Below are 27,943 nucleotides of genomic sequence, written 5' to 3'. Positions count from 1 at the left end.
GACTTGGCCAAGGGCACGGAGCAAATTCACCATCCCAGCATCAAATTCACTGCCCCAGCATTGTCCCTGCTGCCCTGCTCGCCGCAGGTCTCTCACAGAGCTGCCCTGTCCTTGTGAGCACTTGCTCTGCCCTTTCAATGAGCACAGGAGAAAAGCTCCTTCTCCCAGGAGCCAGAAGGAAACCGGGCAGCAGAAAGAAAAGTTATTCACTTTAACATCGCCCCAAACTATCGCAGGCAGGGAATCGATTCAAGTCTCACGCCAGAAAAAGGCGTCATTAAAAGGTAAAGAAGAAACTCCTCTCTCGGAGGAGATGCACAGAGGAAGCCAGCAACAAGTGCCGGCCTTCGGGCGCCCCGGGGAGCTGGCACCGGCTCTGGCTCAGCCTGCGGCGGCTCCTCTCCCTCCCTCTTTGGCACACATGTAACACGAAACTTCGTATCTCCACGACAACCAGCAACAAAAAAAAAAAAAAAAAAAAAAAGGCAGAGACAACAGCTGGCTGTCAGCAGCGGAGCAAAGAGGAGCCGAGCGAGCAGCGAGCCGCAAGCCAGGATGAGGGGAGAGATGACGTGAAAGTTTAAGAAGACAAAGAATAACAAGAGGAGAAGCAGAGCTCGCGGTCGGGGTAAGGCTGAGCTATCGCTGCTGTTCGGTCAAGCGCGGCAGCCGACGCTGCTTAGCGAGGGGCTGGAGCCTGGGGAGCTCCCCCTGCTCGGTCAGACATGGGGCAGAGCTTAGGAGAAGGAATTTGCTTGCCAGGGACACCGAGGAGCGAAGGTGGCAGGAGAAAAGCTTTTAATGGGATTGCGGAGAACTGCGCCGCAGCCGCCCTGTAACAAAAGGAGCTCCGAGCCCGAGCAGGACTCCGCAACTCCTCTGCCGGTGACAAAGGCAGGCTCCTCGGGTTTCTGTGCTCGTACAGAACGTATGTCCTGATAAGCTGGTGACCTGATACAGAAATAGTCGGTGTGGACAAGGCAGCTGGGTCCGAGGCTGTGCGTGCCTTAGCGGGGAGCACAGGCAGGCGCGTACGAAACCCGGCGGGTGCCGGCCACAGCTTTTCCCGGAGCTCCTCCCAGCTGCAGCTAAGTTTTATCCCCCAAACCCTGATGCAGAGAGCTTAGAAAACAAACCCTGATCGGGGAACTAGCACGCTGTGCAAGTTAAGCATCTGTATTCAATAGAAATAAACGGAAAGATTTTACGGAGTTGCTAATGAGAACATTTAAAAAAAGAATTCAGCCAGCGTATCAGGCACAGATGCTGGTTTAGTGCTCAAAGCAGCACGAGAACCCGCTGCTCTGAGAGGCACGTTCATGCACATACACAGCTCATGGCTTACAGTAAGCACACCGTCAAGTTTGAATGCAGTGAGAAGGGAAGGAAGAGTAAAAGGATCGCCTAAATACATGAAATTATACAACAGAATCATTTAGGTTGAAAAAGGCATTTTAGGTCATTGTGTCCGAGCTTTGGCTTCACAGAGGTGTCCCACCTGTGCTCCCATCTCCGTTTTGCTGTTGGGTAAGGGAAAAGGGGCTGGTGGTGGAGACCGGCCTTATAAATCCCCATTTTCTGCTATCTGAAGCTGACTTCTCTGTTTGGAAGCTGCTGTAGCTCCCAGCACTGAGCTGGGACCCCTCAGCCTCTGCCAGGAGGTTCATGGGCAGTCAGCTGTTTACAAACGAGCAGAAAGCCAGTTCTCAAAGAAAAAGGTCTTCCCAATCCTACACATGCCTGTAGGGAGGAATGTTAAGGATCAGGTATTTCCACTTCTCTCTATTTCCATTAACGAGGAATGGAGGGCAGGTCTTTCTGACCTAGTGTTGTACAAACATGGAATTGGAACTGCCTGAGTTAGAGAGGTAGTAGTTCAGACCCACACGCCTCCAGCCTGGCCCTAAGGCTCAAGGGGATGGAGGGAAGACTGCTAATGGATAGTCTCTGTAGGTTGGTTGTTTCAGTTAAGAGAGTTTCTTAAATAAAGCATGTGAAACAACAAAGAAAAAAATAAGGAGGGAGGAGTGAGGGGAGAAGGGCAGGGGAGGGAAGGAGGTGGAGAAACATGCCAAGTTTCCCTGGCCAAAAGAAAATCTTAATGGGTTTGGCTGGGGGCTTGTCCAGCTGCAGCCATGCTGTTCATGTGTGGGGGGAGAGGCACAGCAATGTGAAACACATGTCTGGATAAAAACAGCAGGACATGGCTTGTGTTACAGCTGTCACAGTGCACGGGCCTCAGCTTAACTGCAACAGTGGGTGTGGGAATGAAGGTACAAAATAATCCAAGTTTGACAGAGTGGCTCCTCTCTGTAAGACAAGCCCCGAGCACAGAGCCTGGAGTGGGCCAGAGGCACCCACTGGCCAGCAGGGACTGTGAGGGGCCAGGAGCAGCAGCCACCCAACATCTCCATGCAAGCTCTGCCCCACGCAGCCACAGCTGCTGAGCTTCCAAACAATTCCTCCTAAGCAGCAGCTGCTGCAGATTTTGATTTTTGAGCTCTTCCACCCCAGTGGCACTTTTACTAGGATTAGTCCAGGATATTTCAAAAAGCTCAAAAATGCATGTAATTTAGAAGACTTGTAGATGTGAGATCAAGAACAGGGCACAGAGGTGGCTGTTAAAAGGTGGAGAGGTTTCCAGCACTCTCAGGGCCTCCAGATGCTGGACCTCAAGCACCAACTACTGATAGATCCCACTATGTTTGTGAAGTCACTAAAAGGCTTTCACAGGCACACAGCTACCTCTCAGTCAGATTCCTGGGAAATGGATATTTTGCTAATATCAGAATAGACTTTCAGGCTAGATTCAAGCATCACCAGCCCTAAAAAAAGTTCTCTTGTAGAAGAGCTACAGGTTTATTTTTAAAATTGACCTTTTCCTTTCACTGGATGGCTCAGTGTTTTGGTTCCCCCACTTAAAAAATTTCTAGTAGTGAGGAATTATCTCATGAGGTTTTGTGGACGTGTTTGTGGAATGAACTGGAGAAAACCAGGGTGATCTGCAGAGGTGTAAAGACTCCCAGCTCAGTGCCCCAGTGGGTACCTCTGCTACTGAAAGTAGGAATTCAGTGCCTTTTTACATTAATCTAATATTAGGTTGTAGGGAAGAGAAGGCACATTTACAGTGCTGCCTCAAAACCCATCTCCAAATAGTGGGTGGTGGAGATGACAGGGTATTCCAGCCAAAGGGTGACCCAGGCAGGGCAGCTTTAAAATCTCAGGAATGTGTGGCCTTCTGCTCCAAACCAACTGACAAAGTCCCAGCTTTTCTCCCATGGCATTGAGCTACAGTTTACCAGTTTGGGTGTGTGCTGTTCAAGGGCTGAATTCTCTTGATACTGGAAACTATTTTCATCTGCTTGGGAATGAATTATAGGTCTGTCTGGCTCTGTGCACTCCTGTTTTAAGAAAATGGGCTTGTCTGAACTATAGTTAAGATTGACATGGCTGGTCAACTACAGTCATGGCAGCAAAATCTGCATTAACAATGATGAGGGAAAACCATGCACTAATAATACAAGTGCATTTCTATGGACCTTTTCATCTCAGCAGTACACTAAAAGCTTAGAACAATAAACAATCATGCAGGAATTATGACACGTTACACCAAAATGCATCCACACTGTAGGCACACCTAGCAACCCAGCATTGTTTGAGAACAGGAAGCACTGCAGACCTTATCCATATAAAATCAGAAGGACATTTCAGGGACCAAGAACAAAGCTGGTATGTTTTGAAACTGGCCAAGCCTTCATTTTCTTTAAAAAGTGGCCAAGTACAGTCAGAGCTTATTTTAGAGTTTCAGACCAGAATAAAAAGCATCCCCTCCCCTTTGGCTGCTCAGCACCCTCCTTCCATGAGGTTGGGCTTGCCTTGTCAGATTTCCTATCAGATAAGCCCCCACAATCCATACAGGCTTCCCATCCCTGTACAGGTCCAATTTCAACCAATTTTTTGGACTAGTCTGAGTAAGAACAACACAACATTTGCTTCTTCAAAGTCCCAATCTTAAGGAAAAGCCAAGGCTGCAATGAAAATGTTGCCCTGGCATTCTACTTGATGGGGACATCAGGAAAGTTCTGCTTTGTAAAGTCTCTGGAGCCATCCTGCTGTGGGCAGTGGAGGAGAGCCAATTCACCATCACTGGGACTTGCTGCATTAGGACTAGAGGCATTGACAGCTTCTTGTTCCTCCCAAAATTCCCTTTTCCAAAGCTTTAGCTCCACTTTTAGGTTACTAGAGCAACAAACACATGCAAGCACAGTAAAACTAATAGATGAGGATTATGGCAAGAACAATATGAAGAGCATGGTTGGGTTAGGAGCAAACAACAGTGGAAAGCACACTTTCATCTATATCCATCCTCAACAGGCTCAGTGAACAAAGTATTCAAAGTACTGAGCAAAACAATGGCCAGTTCAGTTTTAACTGCAGCAAAACCAGGGACTTGTTGCCTTTCTATCTAAAGATTTCCAAGCATGCTGGAAACTTGGACACACAACAATTAACAAAGCTCTGATGTGGTTCCATGTTCCACTGTCTTGCAGAGATGAAGTCACCCAGCAGTGGGACGTGATGACTTACCCCAAGTCACAACCAGGGAGCATCACTGGCAGGCCAGGGAGACTGCCTGTATTTACTAACTTCTAGTCCTGGGGCTAAACCACAAACTTAAGTTAGTGCTTTTTGCACTAAAAAAGGCTGCTCAAATACCCCCAGGGCTATGTGTAAACAAGTGTCTCATTCTCAGCAGTAAATTTCAGCTCACCGACTCCCTACAGTTTACCTGTGGATGCAGCTGTGTCCACACACAGATCAATACAGACCAAAAAACCCCAAATGTACAGCAAAAATGCAAAACTAAAATGTACAGCAATTCCAAAAGACTCACAGCAGCCTCACCAGCTTCATTCAGGCAGACACAAGGATGTGAGACCCTACTGTACATGGTCATCTCAAAGCTCTTTTTCTTGGAAAAAGAAGCCTCCATATGCAGCCAGTTCACAGCAGAAAGGAACCTTGATGGAGGCTTTTCTCTTGAATGTCTAGATTGAGGCTTTTTAATGGCTTTATTCTCCAAGGGGCTGAGCAGCCAACTTCTTTGAGTGCTTCAGCATGGCATGAGTCCATTAAAACAACTCAGAAAGATAATTTCAGTGCTATTATGGCAATTTTCACAGCTTTCTTCAGTGGGCACAGCAAGATGAATCTGCATTAGTGCTTTCTGGGAATCTAAACCTATGTAAGTCCTAAACACGGGACATGTACTTCAGGTTTCCAGGGTCATGTAATCCTGGCAGCTGAGCAGCACATCTGCTGCTGTTTGCCATTCCCCTGCATCATTTCTGTGCTCTGTCCTTTCAAGCAAGGCTAATAACTCATGGCACATGGCAGAATGGGCCTTTTTTTTCCCCATCAAAACCAAATAAACCCAAATTAAATTATTTGTTTTATTCCCTCCCTCTGCTGGGCCTTGCAATATTAGAGGAGGGCAGAAAGATTTGATGATCTAGTTCCACTGGCATCACTGAGTTATTTCTTAATTCAAAGCCATGAATTTCAGGCTGGCACCCCATCCCAGCAGGATGTCACAAACTGCCTGTGACAAGACATTGTGTTACTTTCTTTTCTATTTGAGTTCTTATCTTGCCTCTCTTCATCTGATTTTCACTTCATTTGAGCTTGACTACAGCTGTGGAGCAGAATTTCCTGACATCAGTCTGACAATGTGTTATGAAGACCACATTGCACTGTGGTCATTCAAGACTTTTTCCATGATATGGATGAGTTACATCAGCTCTGCTGCCCTACAGCCAAGTCTCCTCTGCTCTGGAGGGTTCCCATCCTCAGTGGGTGAAGTTTTGAGGAAGGACAGTGATGAGCAAGAAGAAATTCCCAACTGAGGGAAACACTGGCAGATAATTATATTTGCTTCAGACTCCCGAGAATCTCTGAGGTACTAACTTGAGTGGCTCTTCCAGGCTCTAAAACAGCACTCCAGGCCCAGAAAGTAAACTGTCAGTTAAGGCCCACAACCTTAACTTTCAAACCTCTTAAGACCTCCCCGTTTTAATAATAATCATCAGAGTTACTGTTTCAACTGAATATCCTGCACCACCTGCCCTTTACTCCTGTTGGTGACTGGAAGCTTATTTGAACACAGTATAATAAAACAAAAGGAATTAATTCTCACAGCTCCACTCTGTTATTGTAAGTCATCACCTTTGTGTTGTAAATTAGGCAGATGCATAAGACAACTGGTTTAAATCACACTATCCTTACCCTTCTGCTAATCTCAAGGGTAAAATCTTGGTTCCACTGAAATCAAGTGGGAAAAGGTCACATCAAAACTAGTCCTGAAGAAAGACTTTACATCACAAGTAGAATGGAACATACAAAAGTCCATTAATGTAACTGGCTTTCTTGGAGGAGTTTTACTTTTTTCCTTTAAGGATTATTTTATTCTTCACCCTTTTACCTTGGTGCAGAAGTAGAAATCCCAAAGCAGAGTCCTTGAAGCAGCAGAAAGTGCAGTCAATCAGAAAAACATTTGCTTCCTCACGGGTAGGTTGGAGACTGCACCACCACCATCAAACTTGGTCCCTGATGTTATTCAGACCAAGGTAAACAAGCAACATTCCTTGCAAGCTTTAGAATAAAAACTCCTTCACTCAGCTCCAGATAGTTACCATGGGCAGAGTGGAACGTCCATCACAGTGACAGGCTTTATTATTTTTGACTAAGCACTTTGCTAATCCACATGGACTTCTACAATCAGTAGAACTCAGTAATTTTACCCTGTATAACCAAATTTCACAAGCCTGGCTCTTATACCTGTTGCTTCTGGTGCAATCCAAAGCATGGCATGGAAGTTTACAGCAAATTCATTATGAGGAGAGCTTCTGGACCGGCAGAAACACCTCCAAAGGGAACAAACATTTTCACAATGTTAAAGCCAGAAATTTTATTTTTTGAATTTTTTTCTTCTAGAGCCAAGAACAGAAAACACAAATCACTTCACCTCTGCCTCATCCACCATCTCTTAGAATGGAAACAAAATTGAAAACCTGTTGACACAGAATCCTGCAGAACTAAGGATAAAGCAGCTGTTTCTGGAGAAGCTCACTTGGGGTATGCAATCATCTGGAAAGAAGTATTTAACCCTAGTCTCAAAAGGTGACCTTTTCAGGTCAAAAGACCACAGCTCTGCCTCCTTCCTAAGTTGCATGATGATCTTTCTGTGGATGTGGATTTTCCATCCACCCCCACTTCTAAGAAACCAGCTGGTTCCGATTTTTATTCCTTAGCTTGGATTTAAAAGAACAAAGAAAACCCTTTTTGAATTGCAATAACATACAAAACTAATTTAACTTGGCACTGTAGTACTTAAGCCCAGCATGCAAAGAAACAGCCAAGGTCTCTCTGTCCTCAGTGTGTTTAGAAAAACTGAACTCCAAGCATCCATTTGTTTGAGTAACCAAGCCAGATGTGCAATAAGGAGCTAGCTGGTTTGTTCTGGAAGTGCTGTCTTGGTCACTTGGCTTTGTGTTATCACCAAGATCAGGATCTTAAATTGCAATGTTCAAGTCCCAAACCCCAGTGTTGCCTGTTACAACACACACAAACCAGTACATTTTGATATAATAATGAAATAAGAGTTATAACCCATTCAAGTGTTGACGTCTCCAAACATTTGTTTTAGGTGGAACTATGGGTATTTCTCAAAAATATCCAATTCCAATTCCTGACTGAAGCAAAATTTGAAGATCCATAGGTCTCATGGCAGCTAGTTTGTTGCAATGCCTCCTAAAATCTTGCTCTTGGGGTAAAAGTACAGCAAATATTGGTGACAAAACTGAGGCATTTAACTTTAACTAGACTAATACTATTTCCAGTAACAAGAGCTCCTGATCACCACTCTGGGAATAAAGAAGGCCTGAGATTACTGAGCAGGGCAGGAGGGATTAGCTCCACAGGGGAGATATCTCCCTGACAGATCCAGGGGCTTTTGCTCTGCTCATTATCAGCAGTGATGGGTGGAATCCACTGTTCAATTAATATATTGCTCTGTGGCTTAAAATAAAATAAAAAAACCAACTAAATTTAGCTTTCTTTATAAAATTGCATTCATCTGTAAGAATTGAAAAGCATCCAGCTGTCTCTAGTGGATGCAGACTTTAACTTTTAGTATCACATGCAGTAAAACTGGTTAATACAACACTATTAATACCCATTGTATTGAGGTGTTGAGGTAAATGCCTTTTTTTAAGGTATTTTGAGGTAAATCCACTTTTTTGAAGGGGGGTTCTGTATCTCAAAGTGCAAAAAGCCTTCAAGGGAGTCTACTTTGTGCTACTTGGTAACAAACAACTGAAGACTATGTACAGTGGAGTTCAGCATTCAAGTTGGGTTAGAACTGCATTTGTTTCTGGAAGGACAAGTTAGCACAACTGGAAAAAAAAAGTGCTTTTATTGGCTGAGAACCAAGAGCAGGCACTGTCCAGTCTAACTCAGTGCCTGCTGGAAGAAGTGTCCTTGTAGAAAAAACAGTTTGGACTCTGCTTAACAGTGTAGTTGACAAAAACACCCGTGAAGCTGGATTTTGAAATTAAAACAGTGCCAGAACACGTAGACAATTAATAGTCCTCCACCTTAGCTACTGGGAACAAGGACTGAGACCAGATAAACTTGTTTTCCTTGTGATCACTGGCTGTATAAGAAGACTGGCAGCTCCCTAGCATTAGTCAGTGAAAAGGTTTATTCTCTGTTTGGTTCTCCTGCAGCACAAAGCCTGGAGAGGTTGTGACAGAATGTCTTCTGAAAGCTTTTTGAAGGAAGTTCAAGCCATTGGTGAGAAGTTTCTCCTTAAGCTCCAGAAACTGCCCAAGGCTGAGCCAGTGGAGATTGTCAGCTTTTCTGTGGTTCTTCTGTTTATTGGTGAGTTTGTGGGTGGAGGCAAAGGGGTGTCAGAATTTCTCTCTTCTCCTATGGGGGTAACTTGCTCCACAGGCTGTGTAGGTGGGTTGGTGGTGTTGGCTGTTGTTTTCTAGGCTGTGCTCTGAGGCCCAGGTTAATTCCTAGGTAATTTTTAACACTCAGTGTGTACCTCTACATGGTTGCAGGGCATGACAGGAAACAGTACAGCTTTCCCCAAAGCTTCCATTTTAAACATTAGTTAAATCAGCAGTATTTTAACCGACATAGAGCTGCTGTAATGTTTTGATGCATAGGAGATAGTTTATGACAAATGGTACTGGAGCATCTCCCTGCCACAGAAGACACTTAAGAGGGGCTCTGAGTGTCATTCTTGTATTGGCTCAGTGGAAGGCAAATATACTTCAGATGAGTCTATTTATTCTCCTCTGGCAAGATCCCTCCTGCTGCTCTGTGTGGGGATGGCATGGAAGGAATAACAACTGAATCAAGAACTGTTGGATCAAGGAGGGTGAAGTTTGTTTACACAATGGGAAAATAAGCAGAAAGGAAGACAGGCCCTGCTCCTCAAAGACAGGGCTTGCTCCTGGCCAAAAGGAAGGGTGTGGACACTTGGACACTCCTCCCTGGGCTGGAATTCACAATGTCACACCTGCTGCTTTATTTGGTTCATCCCTACAGCTGGTTCCCCACAGGTCAGGTTACCTGGCAGCCCAGGTCCAGGCTTTAAAGGAACACATGCACACACAGAGGCATGCTCACACTCTTACATGTTCTGCAGGATGGAACATGTAATCCTTTTCTACTCCAGATAAACTAACACATCCCTGCCAACACCAGCCATCCTGGCTAGAGTAGAGGACAGTCAGTGCTAGCCCACTGTTCTGTGAAATGAACCCCTGCATTTGAAATATCTTATTTTTTCAAGCTAAATACAGAAGAGTAAAGCCAACCCAGTCATGCATCTCTATGCTTAAAGAGTATGCTGAACTCACTCTTCAGAAATAAAACTGCCACTTTGAGCAACCAAACTCCCTCAAATCTGGTTACTCAAAAATCCAAAGCTGGATTTTCTTCCTTTCCAGGCACATGGCTGTGCTTAGGTACTGCATGTCAGCTCCCTAACAACAGCCCATTAAGTGGGTAAAAAAACCCTCACATGGTTTGGAATGTAGCTCTTAAGGTCTTGAAATGCCTGGTAATGATTGTCCAGATTAAATGGAAAACCAATACAAAGGAGGAGGAACTTAGGAGGAGGAAGATGGGGATATAGGGCAAAAAAAATCTCAAGAAACCAGGCTTTGCTCATTTTGTTGCTCACAAAACAACTTGGAGGAGACACAGGGTTACTCTGCAGGGATTGTACCTATGCTATGAAGCAATAATCCTTTGTTTCTCTCTGCAGTTACTGTGCTGGTGCTCATGATCATTGCCTGCAGTTGCTGCTGCTGCAGCTGCTGTGGCTGTGATGGACGCCCTGATCCCAGACGCAAGAGCCAAGTCAGCCCAGCTGCCCATTCATGAAGTGACACAACCTGCTATCAAGGACACACATGGACATCAGGATTCAGTGCTATGGGAATGACTTTCCACACTAGCCTGCTGAAAATGGCAATAACAATATTAATTAACATGACTCAAAGGACCAGAAATCACAGCATGGAATTCCTTCTCTCTGTGACAGCCACTACTGTGACCAGAAAGGTAAAGCTCCTTTACCATCACTGTGTCCCTCTTCTGGGCTGGGATGGGATGGGAGGGCATGGACACAGATTGCTGAGAAAAGAGAGAGCTTTCCCAAAGACAGCCCTGCAGCTGGGCCAGCTGACGATTCCCCTTGGCACACAGAGCCACGGAGCAAAGCAGAGGCCATGCACACAGCCACACACGAGGCACTGCCTGCTCTCCTCACCAGAAGGATGGTACTGGGCATTAGCAAGCCCCACTGACACCACTGGGAGGTCCAGTTGCTCAGGTCATCGTGGATCAAGGCCAAACTTGCTCCAGGAGACACGTTTAGCTGAGATATCTGCTGGAAAGAACAAATGGTGGACCCTCTCATCCAGATGTGCCAGCTGAGGCTCTGAGTACAGCTGGTAACAGCTGCCCCTGGTGTCATTTCATTGGTGATATGATGATGGGAAATTGCCAAAGAAGAAAACAGATCATGTGGAATACTCCTTGTAAACAGAAGATTATGGCAAAAGGGAAAAACTCACCAATCCTATGGCTTATTTTGATCATTCTCTGCTCAACATGCTCCCTCTCCACTCCCTGTGGTTTCTACTCTTCTGCTTTTTGCAGATGAATGGTTCTTGCAGAGCATGGGAGCTCCAGGAGATGATCAAATCCCAATCCTTACTTGAAGGATCTGTGTGCCTGACTCCCTGCACTGTGTGCAGTTTATTTTAGTAGATGTGAACATGATGCCAAGGGTGTGTTTATGAGCAAGCACAGAGGCATTTCAGAGGAGTGACACATGATGGGAGCCATCACTGCAGGGTATGTGTGCAGCAGCTGACAGGAGGCACTGTGACAGAGCAGAGCCAAGAATGGGCTGCTGGGCTGGAGTTAACAAGTGCAAATCAATCCCTTTTCCATGCTGCAGCCACTGTGCATGTTTGGTTTACACTCGGGTGAACTTCCGAAAGGGATTTACCGACGTACAAGGCTGTGGCACAGGCCACCACTACCACAACTGGCACAGCACAAGAAGGCCACAATTCTGCACTAAACTCTGAACCACTGGTGTTTCAGCCCCAAATGGGAGACCAACCATCTTTGTGAGAAGGTATAAACAATTACATGAATATAGAGAAGTCATCTTTTGACTCTGTATCCCAACTAAGTATATGTACCAAAGCCAACGTCTAGCTAGATAGAACAGAATCCTCAAGGATTTAACAGTGGGCTTTAAAATACTCTTTACACTTCAGGAGGTACAGAAAAAGAAAGAAATCTCTGTATAGAAATGTATTTTCTCTGTTGCCTGTACCCATATTAGTAAAAGGCACATTACTTCAGCTTCTTATGTATTTAATGCACTTTATTTTTTGCCAACAAACAGGATCTAGGTATTTGGTATTTTCGTACTGCTGCACATTGGAATATATCTGCAGCCAGAGACATAGTGAATAGTATAAGAATTATAAGAAAAATAAAATTCCTGAAACTACCAGTGTTACTATTAAATTAATAAAAAGAAAAACTTTCCAGTGGAAAATGAGGATGTTCTTTAGAAATAAATATTTGAGACTCAACATGACAACTGCCCAGAGCAGACTGCACTAGCATGAGCTACTGCATGCACAGTTACACTGAGACAACGAAGTGTAAAAAAAAAAGAAAAAAAAAAAGAAAAATTTTATTAGGCTGTCCCAAAGCTTTCACTGCCAACCAACATGTTAGGGGGAAACAATCTCAAGCATGGCATCAATGAAAACATTCAGAGGTGCATCACACCAACCTCCTGTCATGTAAGTCTTTGCTCATTTCACTCACAACCAAGTGGCAAACAAAGTGACATCAGGAGCCTCAGAATCTCTTTTGCAGAGGCAGACTCAACAGATGTTTTTGTATCTAGATTAAGTCACGAGACCCAGTGAAGAACAGAGCTCACTTTCTTTCCAGGCTTGTGCTAGACAGTGCCAGCTGCAGACATTAACAGCATCCCATTGAGGGCTGTTCCAGCAGCACGGAGCCAGCCTGTGCAAAGACAGGGGGAAGCTTGGCAGGCTGGACACACACCAAGGGCTGACAGGTTGCTGTCACTGGGAACAAGCTGCCAGGCCTTATCTCAACAGGAAAAGCTACAAATGCATGTTTCCCAGTGGTGGTTCAAGTTAAACCACTGACAAATACCAGGCAGAGGAACAAGAGAAATGGCTCCTGTCTTATCTCAGCCACTGTGAGTTCCTGAATTAGAAACAGAATAAACAGAGCAGTGTTAAAGAAAGAGAAGGAAAAAAAAACAGACAATCCTCTAAAGGATTCAGGTGGCTTTCTGGAACAGAGGACCAGCTACCATGTAGAGGAGGCCAATTTCTACACACTTGTTTGGACCTCACAGGCCTAATGTTCTGCTTTGGACTATTTTGTACCACTGCACTCAGCTGGACTATTCCTACAGCTGGGACTCAAACATGCCAGTTGTTTCCTTGATCTGCTGCTTTCTTGCATGCATTCAGAGTAGCCTGAAAGATGCCAGCAAGTGCCCAGCTTCCTGCAGCTCTTCAGCTTCTGCTGACTACAAACCTGCTGGTCCCTGCTCAGCACTCACACAACTTTTGTGTTTTGGCTTTGATCAGTATTCAAACACAGGCACCTACAGGGAGCAGCAATGAGGATAGATCCTCTTGTTTCAGCCTGCAGAGGGAAATTCAGAAAAGCACAGAATAAGGCAAGGCTTCTAACACAACTGCCATTCCTATTGTGAAAGCCTAGGAGGAACTGCACAGGAATACTGTTACTACTTCAGTCATGATGATAAGAAGTATTGAAATTGTTTCTTTCCTTGAGGAAGCTCAGAGAGCCAGCAAGGCCAACCCTTCCAGCAGAAGTGGTTGAAGTTCTACTGATGACTTAATGGAATAGCTTCTGTTCTGTAACATTATCCCTCTGGTTTTCTTGGCTTGTGAAAAATAAGTTTCCTTTTACACACAAGCAGTCTCACACACCACACTCCTCCTTCTGCCCTCCCTTCTCTCTCCAGCACCATACCCCTGGTCTTCTCCAGTCAGGAAAGTGATAGAGAGTTTTACTGCAGCTCACAGCAGTGTAATGCTCTGGAATGGGTTTATTCCCCTGAACTGTCACAATGAATTTTGGACTGCAGGGCAGTCCTGTTCAGTCTCATTCCAGTCTCCTACTGGAGCTTGCAATACAGACCTAGTTGGGATCCAGGAAACACAGCCCTCTTCTCTCCACCACATCCTGCAACCTGCCCCAGACAGAGGCCACAGTGGGCCTTTACAAGCTTTGCAACAGCTGTAGGAATAGATAAAGCCATGAAGAGGAAAAAATGTCTGAGGAACAGCTGAATTAGGACTTTTTAGTTGGGTTCAAGGCCTTTCATTTGATTAGATTAGCCACACCTTTGCAGGAATTAATCAGCTGTTAATCATTTACTTCAGCCCAAAGAGGCAACTTCCAGGCTACCTCTACAAGCCTCCAAAGACAGCAAGGAGTCCCCTCACCACAGGCCAAGATCTCTTGGAGGGGTGAAGAGGAGGCAACAGAGGAAACACCTACTACAAACCACAGCAGCTTCAGGTATTTATAAAATGTTATACAGCTCTCCTGTTCTAGGAGGTGAACTGCACTTAGCAAAAGAGACAGGAACTTCCTGGGGTGTGCAGTCCCACAGGATTTCTGCCTTTGGGTCTAAGGAACTTATATCTAGGCTGCCTCCTTTTTGAAGGCAAAGGAATCCAGAACAGCTTTGATTTCCCATGTGCTGGTTGGTTAAAGGCTGAACACAATGATCTGCCATCTACCCAGAAAACAAACCATTAACTGAATAAATCTGGCTGTTGAGAAAGAAATAAAAACTTCAGCAAGTGTGAGCTTGTGCTTCAACTCAAATCCAGCCTGCTGAGGATGAAACATGTTACAGAAGTAATTCTTCTTCTTAGAGTATTCAGGACACAGACATAAGAGGCAGCAAGTCAAGCAAATTTTCAAAAATAACCTGTATCTCTTCCTGTATTACATATGCATAGTCACATTTGCAAGAAAGTGTGAGAAATATTCCATCCTTTCCCTTGAGAAGCAAGGAAGCTTTAGTAAAACCACAAGACGCTCAGTAAGAGATGCTGATGTTCTTTAGAAAGCTGACAGTGAAGTCATTATTCAAAGTATCAGTGAAAGAGCAAGTGAGTAGAACCCACTGAGATCCCAGTTTAAATTATTACTGGATTCCTTGTGGGAGGAAAATTTATGGTTCTATTGCAGAGTAACAGAAACCATTACTAAAGCAAACTTCATTGGAGGAGGAGTTTAACATAAAATTAGGACACCTTTTTTAACATATTTGGACTATTCTAAGCCCTATGGAAGAAACAAGTTGTACATGATCCTTGCTTATTATTGGTAGGGTATTTTGCTTGATTGTTTTTAAATAAGTGTTCCTTTAATCTCCATTGTCTCCTCAGAGTTTAAGCCCCCAACTATACCTTTTAGAGATCCTTCCAATGGTATCAATTAATTTCTCCCAATGAACACTCATTTTTCATGTATAGGCTGTACAGCTGACAAAGAGTTCATATTAAACATGCTGGAGAGACACTGTATTATTGAAAATATTGATAAACCATGATTAAAATAAATCTTAACTGCCAAAATGCTGTAGAGCAAGCAGCTTTTCCTCTTTACATCTCTATAGATCTGATTGTTCAATCAGTTTTAGCTGTATTTCCCCTGGTTTATGCTCCCATTTCTGTGAAGGGTGACACTCCTTTTGGAGGGGGATGCCTGCAGGCACAGACACCATGCATACCTGCACTGGTTTTGGGGCTGTGGCTGAGGGCATGGAGAGAATACAAGACCTGACCCTGTTGTTTGCCCCCAGCAGGGTGGAAGCCAGCATGTCACTAGAGCAAGAGGCATCCTCAGATCTGCAAGACCTAAAGAGCCTGATTGCAACAAGTGACTGGACTCTTGGAGGGCTGGTGGTGATTTGCATCTTCTGTTTTGTTTTTATTGCTTTCATTTTATTTGCTGCTATCTTTGGGTACTGCACATCTCCAAAGCACAGACAGGGTGGCTCATAGACAGCAAAGTGGGGACACAGAACTTGCTACAGCTGAGCAAGAACCAGCCTGGGTACAACCTGATTGTGCTGTTCACAGAAAACTCTCATCTCACTCCCTGGGTGGATTTTCTCTCCATGCAACTTCCCTGCATCAAGAACAACATCCCAATGCCAGCAAGTTGTTCTGCAGACCACAGCAAACTCAATACGTGAGGCTGTTTGGATTCAGGAACTGCAACATTTAGCAAGTACCAAAGTAAACTCGTCTCTGATTTTCATCTTTCAAGCAAAACCACCAGCTAGAGGTGACAAATGGTCAGCCACCACCTAAAGCTGATAAAAGATGTGTTCTGCTGCTGCAGCTTTGTATGTTGGGTTTTTTTTTCATCTTGCAAAAGGGCAGTAGGAAACTCTGGCCACTGAAAGCTTTGAACCCACTCTCTAAAAGCAGCTTAGACCATTGTTCTTCTGTCATACTCAGGCCTAAATACACTATGCAAAAACTTACTTACCAGTACATAGTCTGTCTTTATTTGTTCTTATTTATAACCTTGCAAGGTCAGAGTCTGAGGTTTGCTTTCACTGTTTGGATAGTGAGTAGAACTGTATTAATTCAATATGTAAAAAAGAAATGCAACGTGGCTTTTCTTTCCACAGCACGTCAGTCTTCTGCAGTTAGGAGCAGGGAAGCCATGCAGGGGTGCTGCAATATGTGACTCTGGGATGCACAGCCCATGATATACAGTTGGAAGAGTGGATCAAGCTGAGTAAGGGAAGAAAACGTCTGGGAGGGGTGATTTCTGATTAAGTCAGTGATATTCCCTTACACAGATTATTACTTTGAGGGGGGTGAGATACTGGGACAGGTTGCCCAGAGAAATTATGGATGCCCCATCCCTTGGAAGGCCAGGTAGGATGGGGCTTGGAGCACCCTGGCCTAGGGGAAAATGTCCCTGCCCATGGCAGGAGGTTGAACTAGGTCATCTAAAAGATCTCTTCCAACCCAAACCATTTTATGATTATACAAAACCCAGCCACAACAGCCATCTGTGATCTGGGAACACACCCCAAAAGGGGCAGAGCTTCTCAGACAAGTGGATCAAATTTTTGAAAAGAAGTCTCCCAGCAGCTACTTCACAGCATCACCTTGACTTTGGGTAAAGAAAGTGCCCCTTCAAGTGCCCCAGGGCTCAGTGTTGTGCCACACTTCAGTACAGGCAAGACTATCCCATAAACCCAGGATTTGTTTGCCAAACGTGACAAGAAGAGAACACTCTCACCAAGGCACCAGAAAAGCAGCATGTGTTACATTCATGTTGAAAAAGCTGTCCTAGACCCATGTGTGAAAAATGAAACAAAATGAAGAACTTGTAAGCATGATACTCAAAGATAATTTTCAGTTAGTGAACATAAGAGCAGTCTCTCTTCCTGGCAAAATTATAGCTTTGATGTCTGATCCAGCATAGAACAGCAATTAGTACAATTACAGCATACAAGGCATGAACTAAACCTGAACAAGGCATGTTGTGGTTGCTAGTCTGCATTTAGATTGGGCACATCCATAATTTCAGCCTGTTTCTGAAACATTCTAAGCACCAACAGGTCCTTCTAAGGTCAGTGAGAATCACAGACACTTTGCAGAGTGGAGATGCTGAGATTTACAGAAACATTAAATCTAAATGCTTCCATCCCAAGGCTCTCTGCCCCATTAGGAGAGGAGTGATGTACTGAAGGAGGAGAGTCAAAACAAAAGCAAATGCAACAAAGTCAACCCATGATCAAAGATGGAATACTGTAAAATGTATCACCAGAGAAGTTAAACATCCCCCTGACTTGGTCAGACTCCAAGACCAAGGTCACAGTTAACTCAGAGGTGGGAGTGGTAAGAGATTTCCCAGGGACACATGCAGGATCTCAGCCATAACAGTTTCTTGGAAGACCAGGACATGTTTTTCCCAGCATTAACAGTGGTGTGTGAAAGAAATGCACTCACCCCAGCTCCTCACAGAAGTTCACAATGGCGTCAAAAGCTGTCATCACAGCTTTGTCAGACTCTTTTAAGGTGCCCTTTTTTTCCTGAAAGTAGATGGGATAAGGAACTGTAGTCTTCAATGTAAATTTACAGAGATAGATTAACTCTAACAATGATTAAATCCAACCCTTCTGAGCTACGTGGCAAACAGCTACAGACACCTCCCTGTTTCTGCTCTATTCCTTTCTAATAGAGCTGGCTCTGGCAGCCTTTTCCTTCCCTGCTTCCCTTCCTTCTGCTATCCCTTGAAATGGGGCTCCACACAGCTCTAGACTCAGAACATTTCATTTCATCTCTTCATATTCAGAGATTACTGCAGGCAAACCAGAGCAGAGCCAAGGCAGGGTGATCCAGGCAGGTGGGTACAGTTCTGCAGCTCTCACCTGGATGTTAGAGAGCTCCTTCTTGATAAGGAAGCTGACTTGATCCCTGTCATTCCTTGAGTAATAGAGGCGGCAGCAGGATGGTTTTCCATCTCTCCCAGCTCTGCCAGACTCCTGGTAATATCCAGCCATTGACTTGGCAATATTCCAGTGGGCAACAAATCTGCATGGGGTCAAACAGGGAACATGAGGCTGCAGGTTTCTCAGAGCACTGCACACACCAGTCTGGTGTCTGTGGGCATCAACAACAGCAAAAACCAAGGCAGCAAAACATAAAAGAGGATGGAACACAGCAAGAGAATTTGCACACTGAAGTTTTAGTCCTCTTAACACACAAGACATGGAAAGCAGCAGAGCTATAAGAAAACAAATGCACCTTGGCAGCATGTGAGCAGGATGCCACTCCACATGGATAGAAAAGAATGAACACCTGAGTATCCCAAACATGCATACAACTGTGCAGCTACAAAGATTGAGAATAAGAACACTGAATTAAGTAGTTTGGGAGATTTTATCATAAAATACAGCATTAATAAAAAGGTAATATTTATTTTGTGGGACATAACTGCACCACAAATTTTTAAATACTTTCTTTTAAAAAAACATTTAGCCAAAATCTCCATGGGAAATTCTACCTCACTGTGCTTCTCAGATGAAGACAACCTTCCTAACCAAAAAATATGACTATAGAATCATTACTAAATCTCTGCAGGAAGGTTTTCAACACAGCAATGCAAGACTGCTTTAAACCTGCTTGTACCTGACTATTCAGCAATGCAGCTTATACCTGTTTTGAGAGGATTGCATGGTAATGCTGCCAATGTTTTCAAGTCTGCCTCAAAGCCAGCATGACCCAAGGGCAGGTATGATGCATATGGGTGTAGCTAAAGATTAAATGACAAAAGCAAGCAAATGTGTTTCTTCATACACAAACAGCCCAGGAACAGGCCAAGCAGGAAGCATCAGAGCCCTGCACATTTAAACCCCATCAGGAAGTTTGCTGAAGAAATTGATAAATAATTTTAAGCAAAACTGAATTAACTGTGAAGAGAGAGGAGCAGATTCCACCTGAATAAAAAGGGACACCACCTCTGTTTTCCCTTTTGTCCAGAAGAGTCATCTCCAGAAGTTGTCAGACCTGACCTTATTTGATAACATATGCATGAATACTCGGAAATCTGCCAGCACAGAGCAAAGGCTAAGCAGCAGTGCCTTGTTAACTAGGCTTGGGTATAATGTTCTTTAAGTTATTTTTAAAAATGCCTGTAAAGAGTCATTTTAACTCCATTCCTTGTAAACTAACTAGATTAGAAGCATATTTCAGCTATATTTCACTTTCAGTCAGCCCTCTGCATTTCAGTTACTCTCTGCCTTTTTTAATGACCACTGGACAGGGCAGAGTGCTTCAGCAGGTCATTAATTCATGCCCTAGGAGATTCCTCACTTCTCTGTTTGGAAAGATGCATCAAGGAGTAAAATTGTCACTGCTATGGCACTGTTTCCTGGCAGCACAGTGACAAAGGCAGAGGGATGGCACAGTTGTGAACTGATGGGATTGGCTCAGTGATATCCTGCCCTTCTCTCACAGTATTCAGAGCAGCTTCTCTATGTGGATTTCAGAGATCAGGTCAGTTGCGGGTGTTGTCTGAGCTGCACCTGAATTTTCCCTCTAGTAAGTCATCACAATAATAACTCAGCACAGCCATATTGCAGGGCAGGAATTCTAACCCAGAGCCCTTATGGGGACAGCAATCTCAGAGGAACAGCAATGGCAAACCATGTGCAAAGTTTCTGTCCTCGGACCAGAGCTGTATTTTTATATGGTTATTGCCATTTCTGAAGGGCTATTTTTTCCCCAGTGCACTGCAAGAGATGTCCAAAAAAAGCTGGCTCTGACTATTTTAATAGAGGGTGGGTGAATTATTTTAGGCGCAGATTTTCTTTCCACTGCTTTTAGACAGCAACTATTACACTAAGAGAAGTGAAAGAGACAGCTGTGATTGAACTGAGATGGCTCTTTCTGAAACCCTGGAGGGTGTGGCAGAAAAGCATTCCTCCCATTTTCTTGATTTTAAGGATGACTGGCAAAGAGGAGCTCTGCTGCCTTGTTTTTACTGTTTTTACAAAGCCTTCCCAAAGGTTTGGTTTTGCCGCTTTCAAGATAAAAAACTTCCAGCACTGCTTTTGTTGGTTTAAGCAAGTGTTCATCAGGCAGTTGAGTCAGGTGGATTAGGTAACAGAGCCTGAGACTTTTCCTTCCCCCTGCTCAGGTTTCAGTCTCTGATGGTGCACAACACTCAGCCTCACACACCTGACATTTCCTTTGTCTACTCCCATTCCAAAACTGATGGTTGCAACAATGACAGGGATCTTCTCCTCCATCCATTCATTCTGGACAGAAGTCCTGTCAGCTGCCTTGAGCCCTGGGAAGGAAAAGAGAAGAAAGTAAACAACACCACAAAAGAACAGACCAAAACAAACAAACTCCAACCCACAAAAAGAAAAAAAAAACAAACCAAAAATCAAAAAACCCCACAAACAAAACAAAACCCCCAAAAAACAAGAAGGAAAGAAACAAGAGGATTTTCTTTCTCATTCATTCCCCCACTGCAGGCAAACTCCCTCACTAAAACTGTCTGATGTACACACTCTTCTCTTCCCAGTGTTTAAACTGGCCTGGGACCAAGCAGAAGTCAGCAGCAGCTGCTCTTATTCCAGAGAAAAAAAAATCTAGCTCCCCACCCAGGATAAAAGCAGTTGTTATATTCAGGCCATGAAAGATCCAACAAAACCAACAGCTCTGGAGACAAGGGAATGCCATTGTGGTGAAGGGCCTGCACTTACCTCACAGACCTGATGTGTGAGCATCACACAGAGTGCAGAGCATGCCTAGAAAGCTGTTTTCTAGGTAGCCCCAACCCAGGTGGCAGAGTTCAGTTCTCCCAGCTAGTGAGAGATGCAGACTCCAGTACCTGCATGGTAGGCCTTGGCTTTCAGCCCTCGGTAGCTCAGCTCAATGGCCAGCTGGTCACACACATCCCTCATTCTGCAGTACACAATGCCACAGCCGGAGTACACCTGGGAGCCAGGAGACAAAGGCCAGGACACTGCCTGAAGTCAATCAACAGAGCTGCAAATACAGCCCCTCATCCTCTCCCAGTAGACACAATGCAAGAAGCATCTCACAAACACACCCAGGTGCAGAGGTTATAGCTGAGCTGCAGAGAGTTATTTTGAGAATTAGTGTTAGAGCAGACAATTCAACACTTCAAATGCTTCTGCTCACCCTCTCAACACTAAAAGAGCAGAACACAGACATACAATGGTCACAGAAGATGTGACAAACCAAGTGGAAATGCTTGTTCTGTATTTCTAATAAATTTTCTTTTAGACTAGCCCCCTTCTGAGGACATCCCTGACAGGACCACAGCCTTCACATTCTACCTGGTTTAGAGAAACTAAAAAACATAAGTGTGCACTTTTAGAGGACTTAGAAAACACACATGACCACTCTCCTTCCTGGGACCTCCTCATTTCCTGCCACAGACCTGTCAGGGCCTGACCAATCCCTAGAAGGCCAGGGACCATTAGGGTAGATTTTGTCCAGTTTAGTTTTCTTCCCTAAAGGTAAAACCTACCCCAGTGGTGCCCTTCACTTCAAGCGCCTTCAGACAGAAATCCTTCAAGTTGGCATAGGGATCAGTAAGGAGCTCTTTGAACTGCACATCATAGAACAAGTTAGATCTGAAACAAGGAGTCTTAAAGGTGGAAAGTGGCTGCTTGAGCTTGAGCGCTGCCACCACGTCCTCCTGGACCTGCTTGGTGGCAGTGGCAGTCAGGGCAACGCAGGGGGTGCGGGGGATGCAGCTGCGCAGGGAGCCCAGGCGCAGGTAGTCGGGGCGGAAGTCGTGTCCCCACTGGGAAATACAGTGAGCTTCATCAATGACCAGGTAGGACAGGAGGTTTCTGGACACCAGGGAATTCAGTGTTGGCTGGAAGGAAGAGGCAGCTGCCATCTCTGGGGTGATGTACAGGAGCTTTACTTGAGGCTTCTCGCTTGCCAAGTCAGCCAGGATGGTTTTCTTCTCCTGGGCAGACAGCTTGGAGTTCAGAGAGCAGGCTTTGATCTTCAGAGCCAGCAGGTGATCCACTTGATCCTAGAGTAAATACAAAATAGAAGTTAAAATCAATGGGAATAAAGTCAGTCATCAGCACCAAGAAAGATTAGTAGGGAGACCCAGGTGATACTCCAGTTTCCACCTCCAGGATCAAATCCCAGGACAACACAAACCTGCAGTCCTGTTAGTTACAACTCCAATTCTAGATGCCTTTTCCTTCACCTTTAAGCTCTATCCAGCTCTTATATTCAGCTGCATTTTTGTGCATCCATTCACCTTAAGACAGTTTTTTTTGCTGCTAGGGAACACCAGCAGAGATCTGCGCAGAACAACTCATAACAGGCCCAGTAACCTGAACATATTTCAGTACTTACACTACAGAGTTGTCACAGATGGAAAATGAACACTCCCACCCTGCAAGAACAGGGAGCAGCTCACTCCTAAATAACTGAAGGATGTCCTAACACAACTGAGACAGGACAAAGTGCAAGGATCATGCAAACCTCCACTGCAGCAGAACCAGAAACATGGATGAGAGTTGTCATGAAAACCAAGAAGAAAAAGTGGCATCACATCCAGATGAACTCTGGCCATACAAATTCACTTCCCTGTCCCCTGCTGACTTGCACTCGACTAGCATCTGACATTTCAGGATATGAAGAGTCCTGAAAAACAGGTATCTCATTCTTTTACTCAATATCTGGCTTCAGTAATTGATTTAATGTCTGTTTCTGTTTTCTGTTCACAGTCACCTCTCAGCCTTCCCAATAATGAACTGCACAGGCTGAACTCTTGAAGTTTGGCTACACTGAAATACATCATGATCATTTCAGACAGAGCAACCCCTTCTCAGGGCTTGATGAGAAGACTCTGGGGGTTTACTCCAGCTCTTTCCCTTAAGACTCATCAAGCTCATCTCAACCTATTTGTAACTCTCTTATCAATGATATCTTTACCTCCATTTCACTAATATTGGCCATGCTAGAGTTTCATCAGTAATCCTCACACTTGGAACAAATTCACTCTTTATAGTATCTTTCTGAGAAGTATCACCAAGCCTGCTATTGTTTTTAACATGTATTACAGTGAGACTGTAAAGGAGTTAAAATAATTCCACAAATAACGAATCCCAAACCAGCAGCCTGCAGCAGCAGATGTCACACAGTGCTAATGGTCTACACAAGTCTAAGCAATGCTACAGCTGCTCTTACAGGAAATTGTTTCACCCAACAAGTGATGAAACAGTAGAAAAGGCAAAACAGAGGAAAAAAAGTCTCACAGATGAACATGCTCATGGAGCAGCTCTACTAAACCAGCTTCTTCCCATCACAGATTGACTGCAACAAAAACACATTTTGATGCAGAATGAATTGTGCCTTCAAAGGCAACTTCAACACTACTGGAGTTATTACTTTGTAGGTAAAGAAAGTGGCAGGTTTTTTTCTGGTTAAAGATCCATCTTTTGGTGAATTTGAGTTATTCTGCTTTGCTGCTAATGTCTGGAGAAAATGGAGAAAGGCTCAGTTATAAAAACCATCAGGTTATTATTAAAGACAAAACCATCCTTTTAGATAAATGCAAAGTATCATACCAGAGATACTGTGCTGTCCTCACCTATCCCAAGACATCAGGAGAATCCAGAGGCAGGTCAGCAGCAGAGACTTGTGGGCAGAAAGACAGGAGGACAGCTGCTGTGCCTCCAAGGCCTCCCCTTCCCTGGCTGCTATTCCCCAGCTAACAGGAGACAGTTACCTGAATCAGTGCAATCAGAGGTGAAATGACAATGGTGATGCCCACTGCCAGAACTGCAGGAAGCTGGTAGCACAAGGATTTCCCTGCCCCTGTGGGCATGCACACAAAGACATCCTTCTCTCCTGCAAAAACAACAGAAGAAAGCTCAAGGCCTCTGAGTGGTGTTGAGTTCCTGGGGCTCAGGCAGGAGGGGGGGGCAGAAACAGGACCTGTGTGCATGTACCAGGTGGCACAGCAACAAAACCCTTCAGTGTAGGTTCTAAAAGCACAGCAATACTTTGCATGCCAGCAGTGGTTTCCTTCAAAGAACCTCAGATTGCTTTGTAAACATTTAGAGGCAGCTGTACAAAAGTAACAGAAGATACACAGAAATCAAGATAAAGTTAAGTTATTCATGCTGAAGCTCCTCCAGAAAAGCTGCTTTCACTCATTTTACAGACCTCCACTTATCACATTACCAGCCCCATGACAGAACTTCACCATATCCACTTAAAGCTTATCCCAGAAAGACCCCTCACATGAAACAGGAGTTGGAAATCTCAACTACACTGATCACATCCTGCAGTGACTGCTCCTGCACTAACCAGGATCCAGCTCAAGCCAGGAAGGTGCCAGTGACACCAGGTTAACAGGCAGAGACACCTTGCACACAGAATCCCACTTCTGACAGGTCTGTTGTCCACAGTGAGTGGTGATAGATGGAAACTGAACTGGGCACTGTTCTGACTCCCACTGAGAGAGCTGCTGGGGGAGCTGGCAACTTGTTTGTGTGAGCTGCCTGTCCACCCCCAGCTGGCTGTTGGGGCACGTGTCAACACCAGCACAAAAATGTTTCTGATAACAGCCCCATGATTCTGAAGATCTCAGCTATACCAAGAAATCAAGTCCTCTGCTGGTATTGTCTTTAACAAAAGGACAGTTTTACTCTGAAAATGTCTGAATGTTAAAGGTTTGATGTCATCTGACCACAAACACACTGGCAGGTATGAGGAGACAACTAGAAAAGACACCAACAATGCTGCACTTTCCCATTTCCATGGCTGATGTAATGACGGTGTTATAAAACAAATGAGAGGAAAAGATGCAGAGCTCGTGTGTAGCACGTGCCTCTGGGCCACCAAAACCACCTCAGAGCAGAGGAGGGCGTGGAGGGCTGGGCGCTACTGCTCAGTCCGGGTGAGGGCTGCTCACAGCAGAGACAGCAGCAGCTCCTGCAGTGCCGCCCCACACGGATGGAGACGGACACCCAGCCGTGCCCCACACGTCTCCCGTGCCCAGCCTCACCTCTCGCCACAGCCATGGTCGCACTTTCCTGCAAGGAAGTCTTGAAGGACTCGAACCCGAAGACCTTCTGCAGTGTTTTCCTGACCCTGCCCTCCAGGCCCGGGGGAGCCTTCCCGCTCATCCTAAGGAGGCGACAGGAACCTGAGCTCGACGCGGGCGCTATCGCCCTCCTCTGTCCGAGGCCTGCCCGCCCCCCAGCCACCTGCACGGTCTCCCCCAGGGCTCCCCTGCCACACTCCCACTTTGGTCGGGTCTCTCAGGGATGCCTCTCCAGACCCCCTCACTGGAGAGGGCCACACCGTGTTTACTCTGGCTCAGCCGCCTCCCCATGGGGCACAGCACAGGGGCGCATAGCGGAAGGGGGGGGGGGGGGGGGGGGGGCAGTGCCCGCCAAACTCGCCCGCACCCGACGTGGAGGAGCTGTGGGGGCAGGCGGCTCCTACTCACCCTCCCCCACACGTCCCCCAACCCTGTGTCCCTGCATCCCCTCCATGTCCCCGGTCCCACCTCCGCCCTGTCCCGGCCCCCACACTCCGCGCTCACTCCACACCCGGCAGGTGCTGTCGCGGCGCCACAAAGTGACGTTAAAAGCTCCACTTAAAGGGCCAGCCCGCCCACTTTTCATCCCCTCTCCTCCCCCTAGACGCTCCGCTCCGCCTGGCTGAGGATTTTGCCCTCCGGCCGTGAGTTTCCCCGAGCAGCTTCTCCTCCGGCCGTGAGGACAGGATGCCCCCGGTGCGCCGGGAGCCCGCTGAGGGCGGAAGAAGGGCAGCGCCACCTACGTCATCCCCGCGCGCCGGAAGTGCGCCCGGACAAGGCGGAAGATGGCGGCGGCAAAGCGCAGTGTACTCTCCTCGCTGGCGGTTTACGCCGAGGACTCGGACCCGGAGTCGGACAGCGAGGCCGGCACGGCGGGGAGCGATGGGGGAGCGCCCACGGGTGAGGGCGGGCAGGGGGCCGGGACAGGCGGCGGGCTGGGGCGCCGGTGCTCCCCCGCGCGGCTCGCGCCAGCCTGGCTCTTTCCGCGATGTGAAGGGAAGGCCCCGCACGCTGCCACCTCCCCTTCCCTCAGTGTTTTCCTTTTGTCTTCCTCCTTAGGAGAGAAAGGAGGCCTGGTGTCAGTTGGGTACGGAGAAGATGACTTTACCCGGCTGGATGGGGACGAGGAAGGGTACGAAGAGGAGGACGACGAGAACAGCAGGCAGTCAGTAAGTACCTCCCTGCTCCGGAGCTTGTCTTGACCCCATACACAGGCTGTAGGCTCTTTCAAATAAAAACCCCAAATAGGAACCCGTGATGGAACCTGGAATATCTGACTCCTGGTATGGGTTTCAGCGCTTTCCACCTCCTCCTTTCCACTTTGTTTTCAAGTAGAAAGCATTTGCCCTGAAACCCATCAGCAGCTTGCCACAGCTCGTGTTGCTCGATACTGTGTTGGTGTCCTTGGACTCTTTAATGGGAAAAAGGCTGTTACAGCCACTCCAAATAAAAGCTGTTCTTTAAACATTGTTGACCTATAAGAGCCTTGTAAGAGGAGCACACTGTTAGCTGGTGGATTAAAAAGAATAAACTTGTGTGCTGTGTTAAATTATTCTTTTGTATGTAGCTCAATGCACTCCCTGCATCAAGGCACCTTGATGTAACAGTGTCTTGTCTACATGTGGGTGGCTTTTGTCTGTCACAGGTGCATGGCACGTGTCTGATATCACCTGAATTCTGAGATAACAGCAGTGTGGGGGGACAGGGCATGGAGCTCGCAGAGCTGCATCACACAGAAGGATTTGTAGTTCTGCCCTGGGTCTGGGGGAGTGAAACAATAAGTTTGGAGGGGAAAAGGGAAAGTTTTGATCTTCTTTCTTTATTGTCACCCTTTTTCTTATCTTCTTCCTGTTCCAGTTCTTTCTTCTACCACATAGCCAAAAACCCAGGACTACTATAACTTGTCCTCACTGAAATCTGCTCTCTGTGTGTTGGATCAGTCTCTTAGGAGACACTTTTTTCTGCCATTTGTCTGCCCAAGTAGCAGCCAAGGAATTCCTCAGTCTCTTGTTCCTGTTTTAAGTTCTGTTCTGTTGCCCCTGGTGTCTCCTTTAGCAAAGCAGTGAACCTTTTTACTGCTTCAGTGATTTTTCTTTTTGTATCCAGCACTTCTAGACTCTGCTTCAGTGAGGTCTGGGTGGTCCAAAGGAAGCCCTGTGTGTGATCCAGGTGCTTGCCAGGGTCAGCTGTGTTTAGTTAGTGTTGTAAAGGGCTTGCAGATGGAGTGTCTTTATTGCATGCACAGCTTTTGGTGCAGGTTGCAGCTCTCCATCATCAGCTGCTGTTCAGGAAAGGACAATCAGTCAATCACTCTGCTGCCAGCCAGTGGATCTTGCTTAGGTTTGTGGTTACAGTGCAGGTTGCACAAGTTACTTCCCTTTTTTTTCCCCCATTAAATATTCTCTGAGCAGACTTGAAAACTTCCTTGGGATTGCTTTTGCTGGTAGCTCATGGGGGTTATGAGTTGTTTTATAAAGCAGGATGAAGTGCACTCAAGCTGCCTGTCCTTTGCTCTGTACAATTCAGTGGGTGTTTTAACTACTTTAACAGTGACTGAAAAGCCTCTGTTTTTATTCAAAGCCACTTCTCAGTAATGCTACTCTGTTTGTTAATGTTCTTACTCCCTGCTAGCTCAGAAGTTTTTGAG

The 27,943-nt window shown here is 45.7% G+C and overlaps 3 protein-coding genes across 13 annotated transcripts in view; 2 read left to right on the top strand and 1 right to left on the bottom strand.

Moving 5' to 3' along the window:
• The window catches only part of RECQL5 (RecQ like helicase 5), a 37,917-nt gene extending 11,895 nt beyond the window's left edge, over nt 1–26,022 (bottom strand). The window contains exons 1-9 of one of the 8 annotated variants that reach the window (XM_059864509.1): nt 25,808–26,007; nt 25,258–25,379; nt 24,183–24,314; nt 23,974–24,095; nt 21,742–22,260; nt 21,076–21,181; nt 20,415–20,526; nt 18,104–18,266; nt 17,682–17,764 (exon numbers count right to left, since the gene is read on the bottom strand). In XM_059864509.1, the coding sequence (XP_059720492.1) occupies nt 17,682–17,764; nt 18,104–18,266; nt 20,415–20,526; nt 21,076–21,181; nt 21,742–22,260; nt 23,974–24,095; nt 24,183–24,314; nt 25,258–25,378 (1,358 nt within the window). In that variant the 5' untranslated portion in view covers nt 25,379; nt 25,808–26,007. Of the gene's footprint in view, nt 1–17,681; nt 17,765–18,103; nt 18,267–20,414; nt 20,527–21,075; nt 21,182–21,741; nt 22,261–23,973; nt 24,096–24,182; nt 24,315–25,257; nt 25,591–25,764 lie in introns of those variants that run through there. The other 7 variants (XM_059864511.1, XM_059864510.1, XM_059864512.1 and 4 more) reach the window with 7 other exon arrangements.
• Nucleotides 254–16,195, top strand: SMIM5 (small integral membrane protein 5). 3 transcript variants are annotated; one of them, XM_059864521.1, is made up of 5 exons: nt 254–628; nt 6,994–7,179; nt 8,787–8,940; nt 10,343–14,208; nt 15,506–16,195. In XM_059864521.1, the coding sequence occupies exons 3-4, from the start codon at nt 8,814–8,816 to the stop codon at nt 10,459–10,461; spliced, it is 246 nt and encodes an 81-aa protein (XP_059720504.1). In that variant the 5' UTR covers nt 254–628; nt 6,994–7,179; nt 8,787–8,813; the 3' UTR covers nt 10,462–14,208; nt 15,506–16,195. The 3 variants fall into 3 exon arrangements, with proteins under 3 accessions (XP_059720504.1, XP_059720505.1, XP_059720503.1); XM_059864520.1 differs by having other exon boundaries at nt 262–628; nt 6,994–7,134; XM_059864522.1 differs by lacking the exon at nt 6,994–7,179.
• A 23-nt stretch (nt 26,023–26,045) lies between the features above and the next one.
• The window catches only part of SAP30BP (SAP30 binding protein), a 29,352-nt gene continuing 27,454 nt past the window's right edge, over nt 26,046–27,943 (top strand). Inside the window, exons 1-2 of one of the 2 annotated variants that reach the window (XM_059864519.1) lie at nt 26,046–26,196; nt 26,356–26,465. In XM_059864519.1, the coding sequence (XP_059720502.1) occupies nt 26,082–26,196; nt 26,356–26,465 (225 nt within the window). In that variant the 5' untranslated portion in view covers nt 26,046–26,081. The remainder of the gene's footprint in view (nt 26,197–26,355; nt 26,466–27,943) is intronic. The other variant, XM_059864518.1, reaches the window with a different exon arrangement.

This window comes from Haemorhous mexicanus, chromosome 20 (assembly GCF_027477595.1).
Source record: "Haemorhous mexicanus isolate bHaeMex1 chromosome 20, bHaeMex1.pri, whole genome shotgun sequence".
Classification (NCBI taxonomy): domain Eukaryota; kingdom Metazoa; phylum Chordata; class Aves; order Passeriformes; family Fringillidae; genus Haemorhous; species Haemorhous mexicanus.
The sequence above is the reverse complement of the archived record's forward strand: the minus strand, read 5'-3'. Positions and strand labels throughout refer to the sequence as shown.

Coding starts and splice junctions, on each gene's coding strand:
- SMIM5 (XM_059864522.1), top strand. CDS start 8,814: ATGTCTTCTGAAAGCTTTTTGAAGGAAGTTCAAGCCATTGGTGAGAAG. Junction 8,941..10,342: donor TGTGGTTCTTCTGTTTATTG/GTGAGTTTGTGG, acceptor TTCTCTCTGCAG/TTACTGTGCTGGTGCTCATG.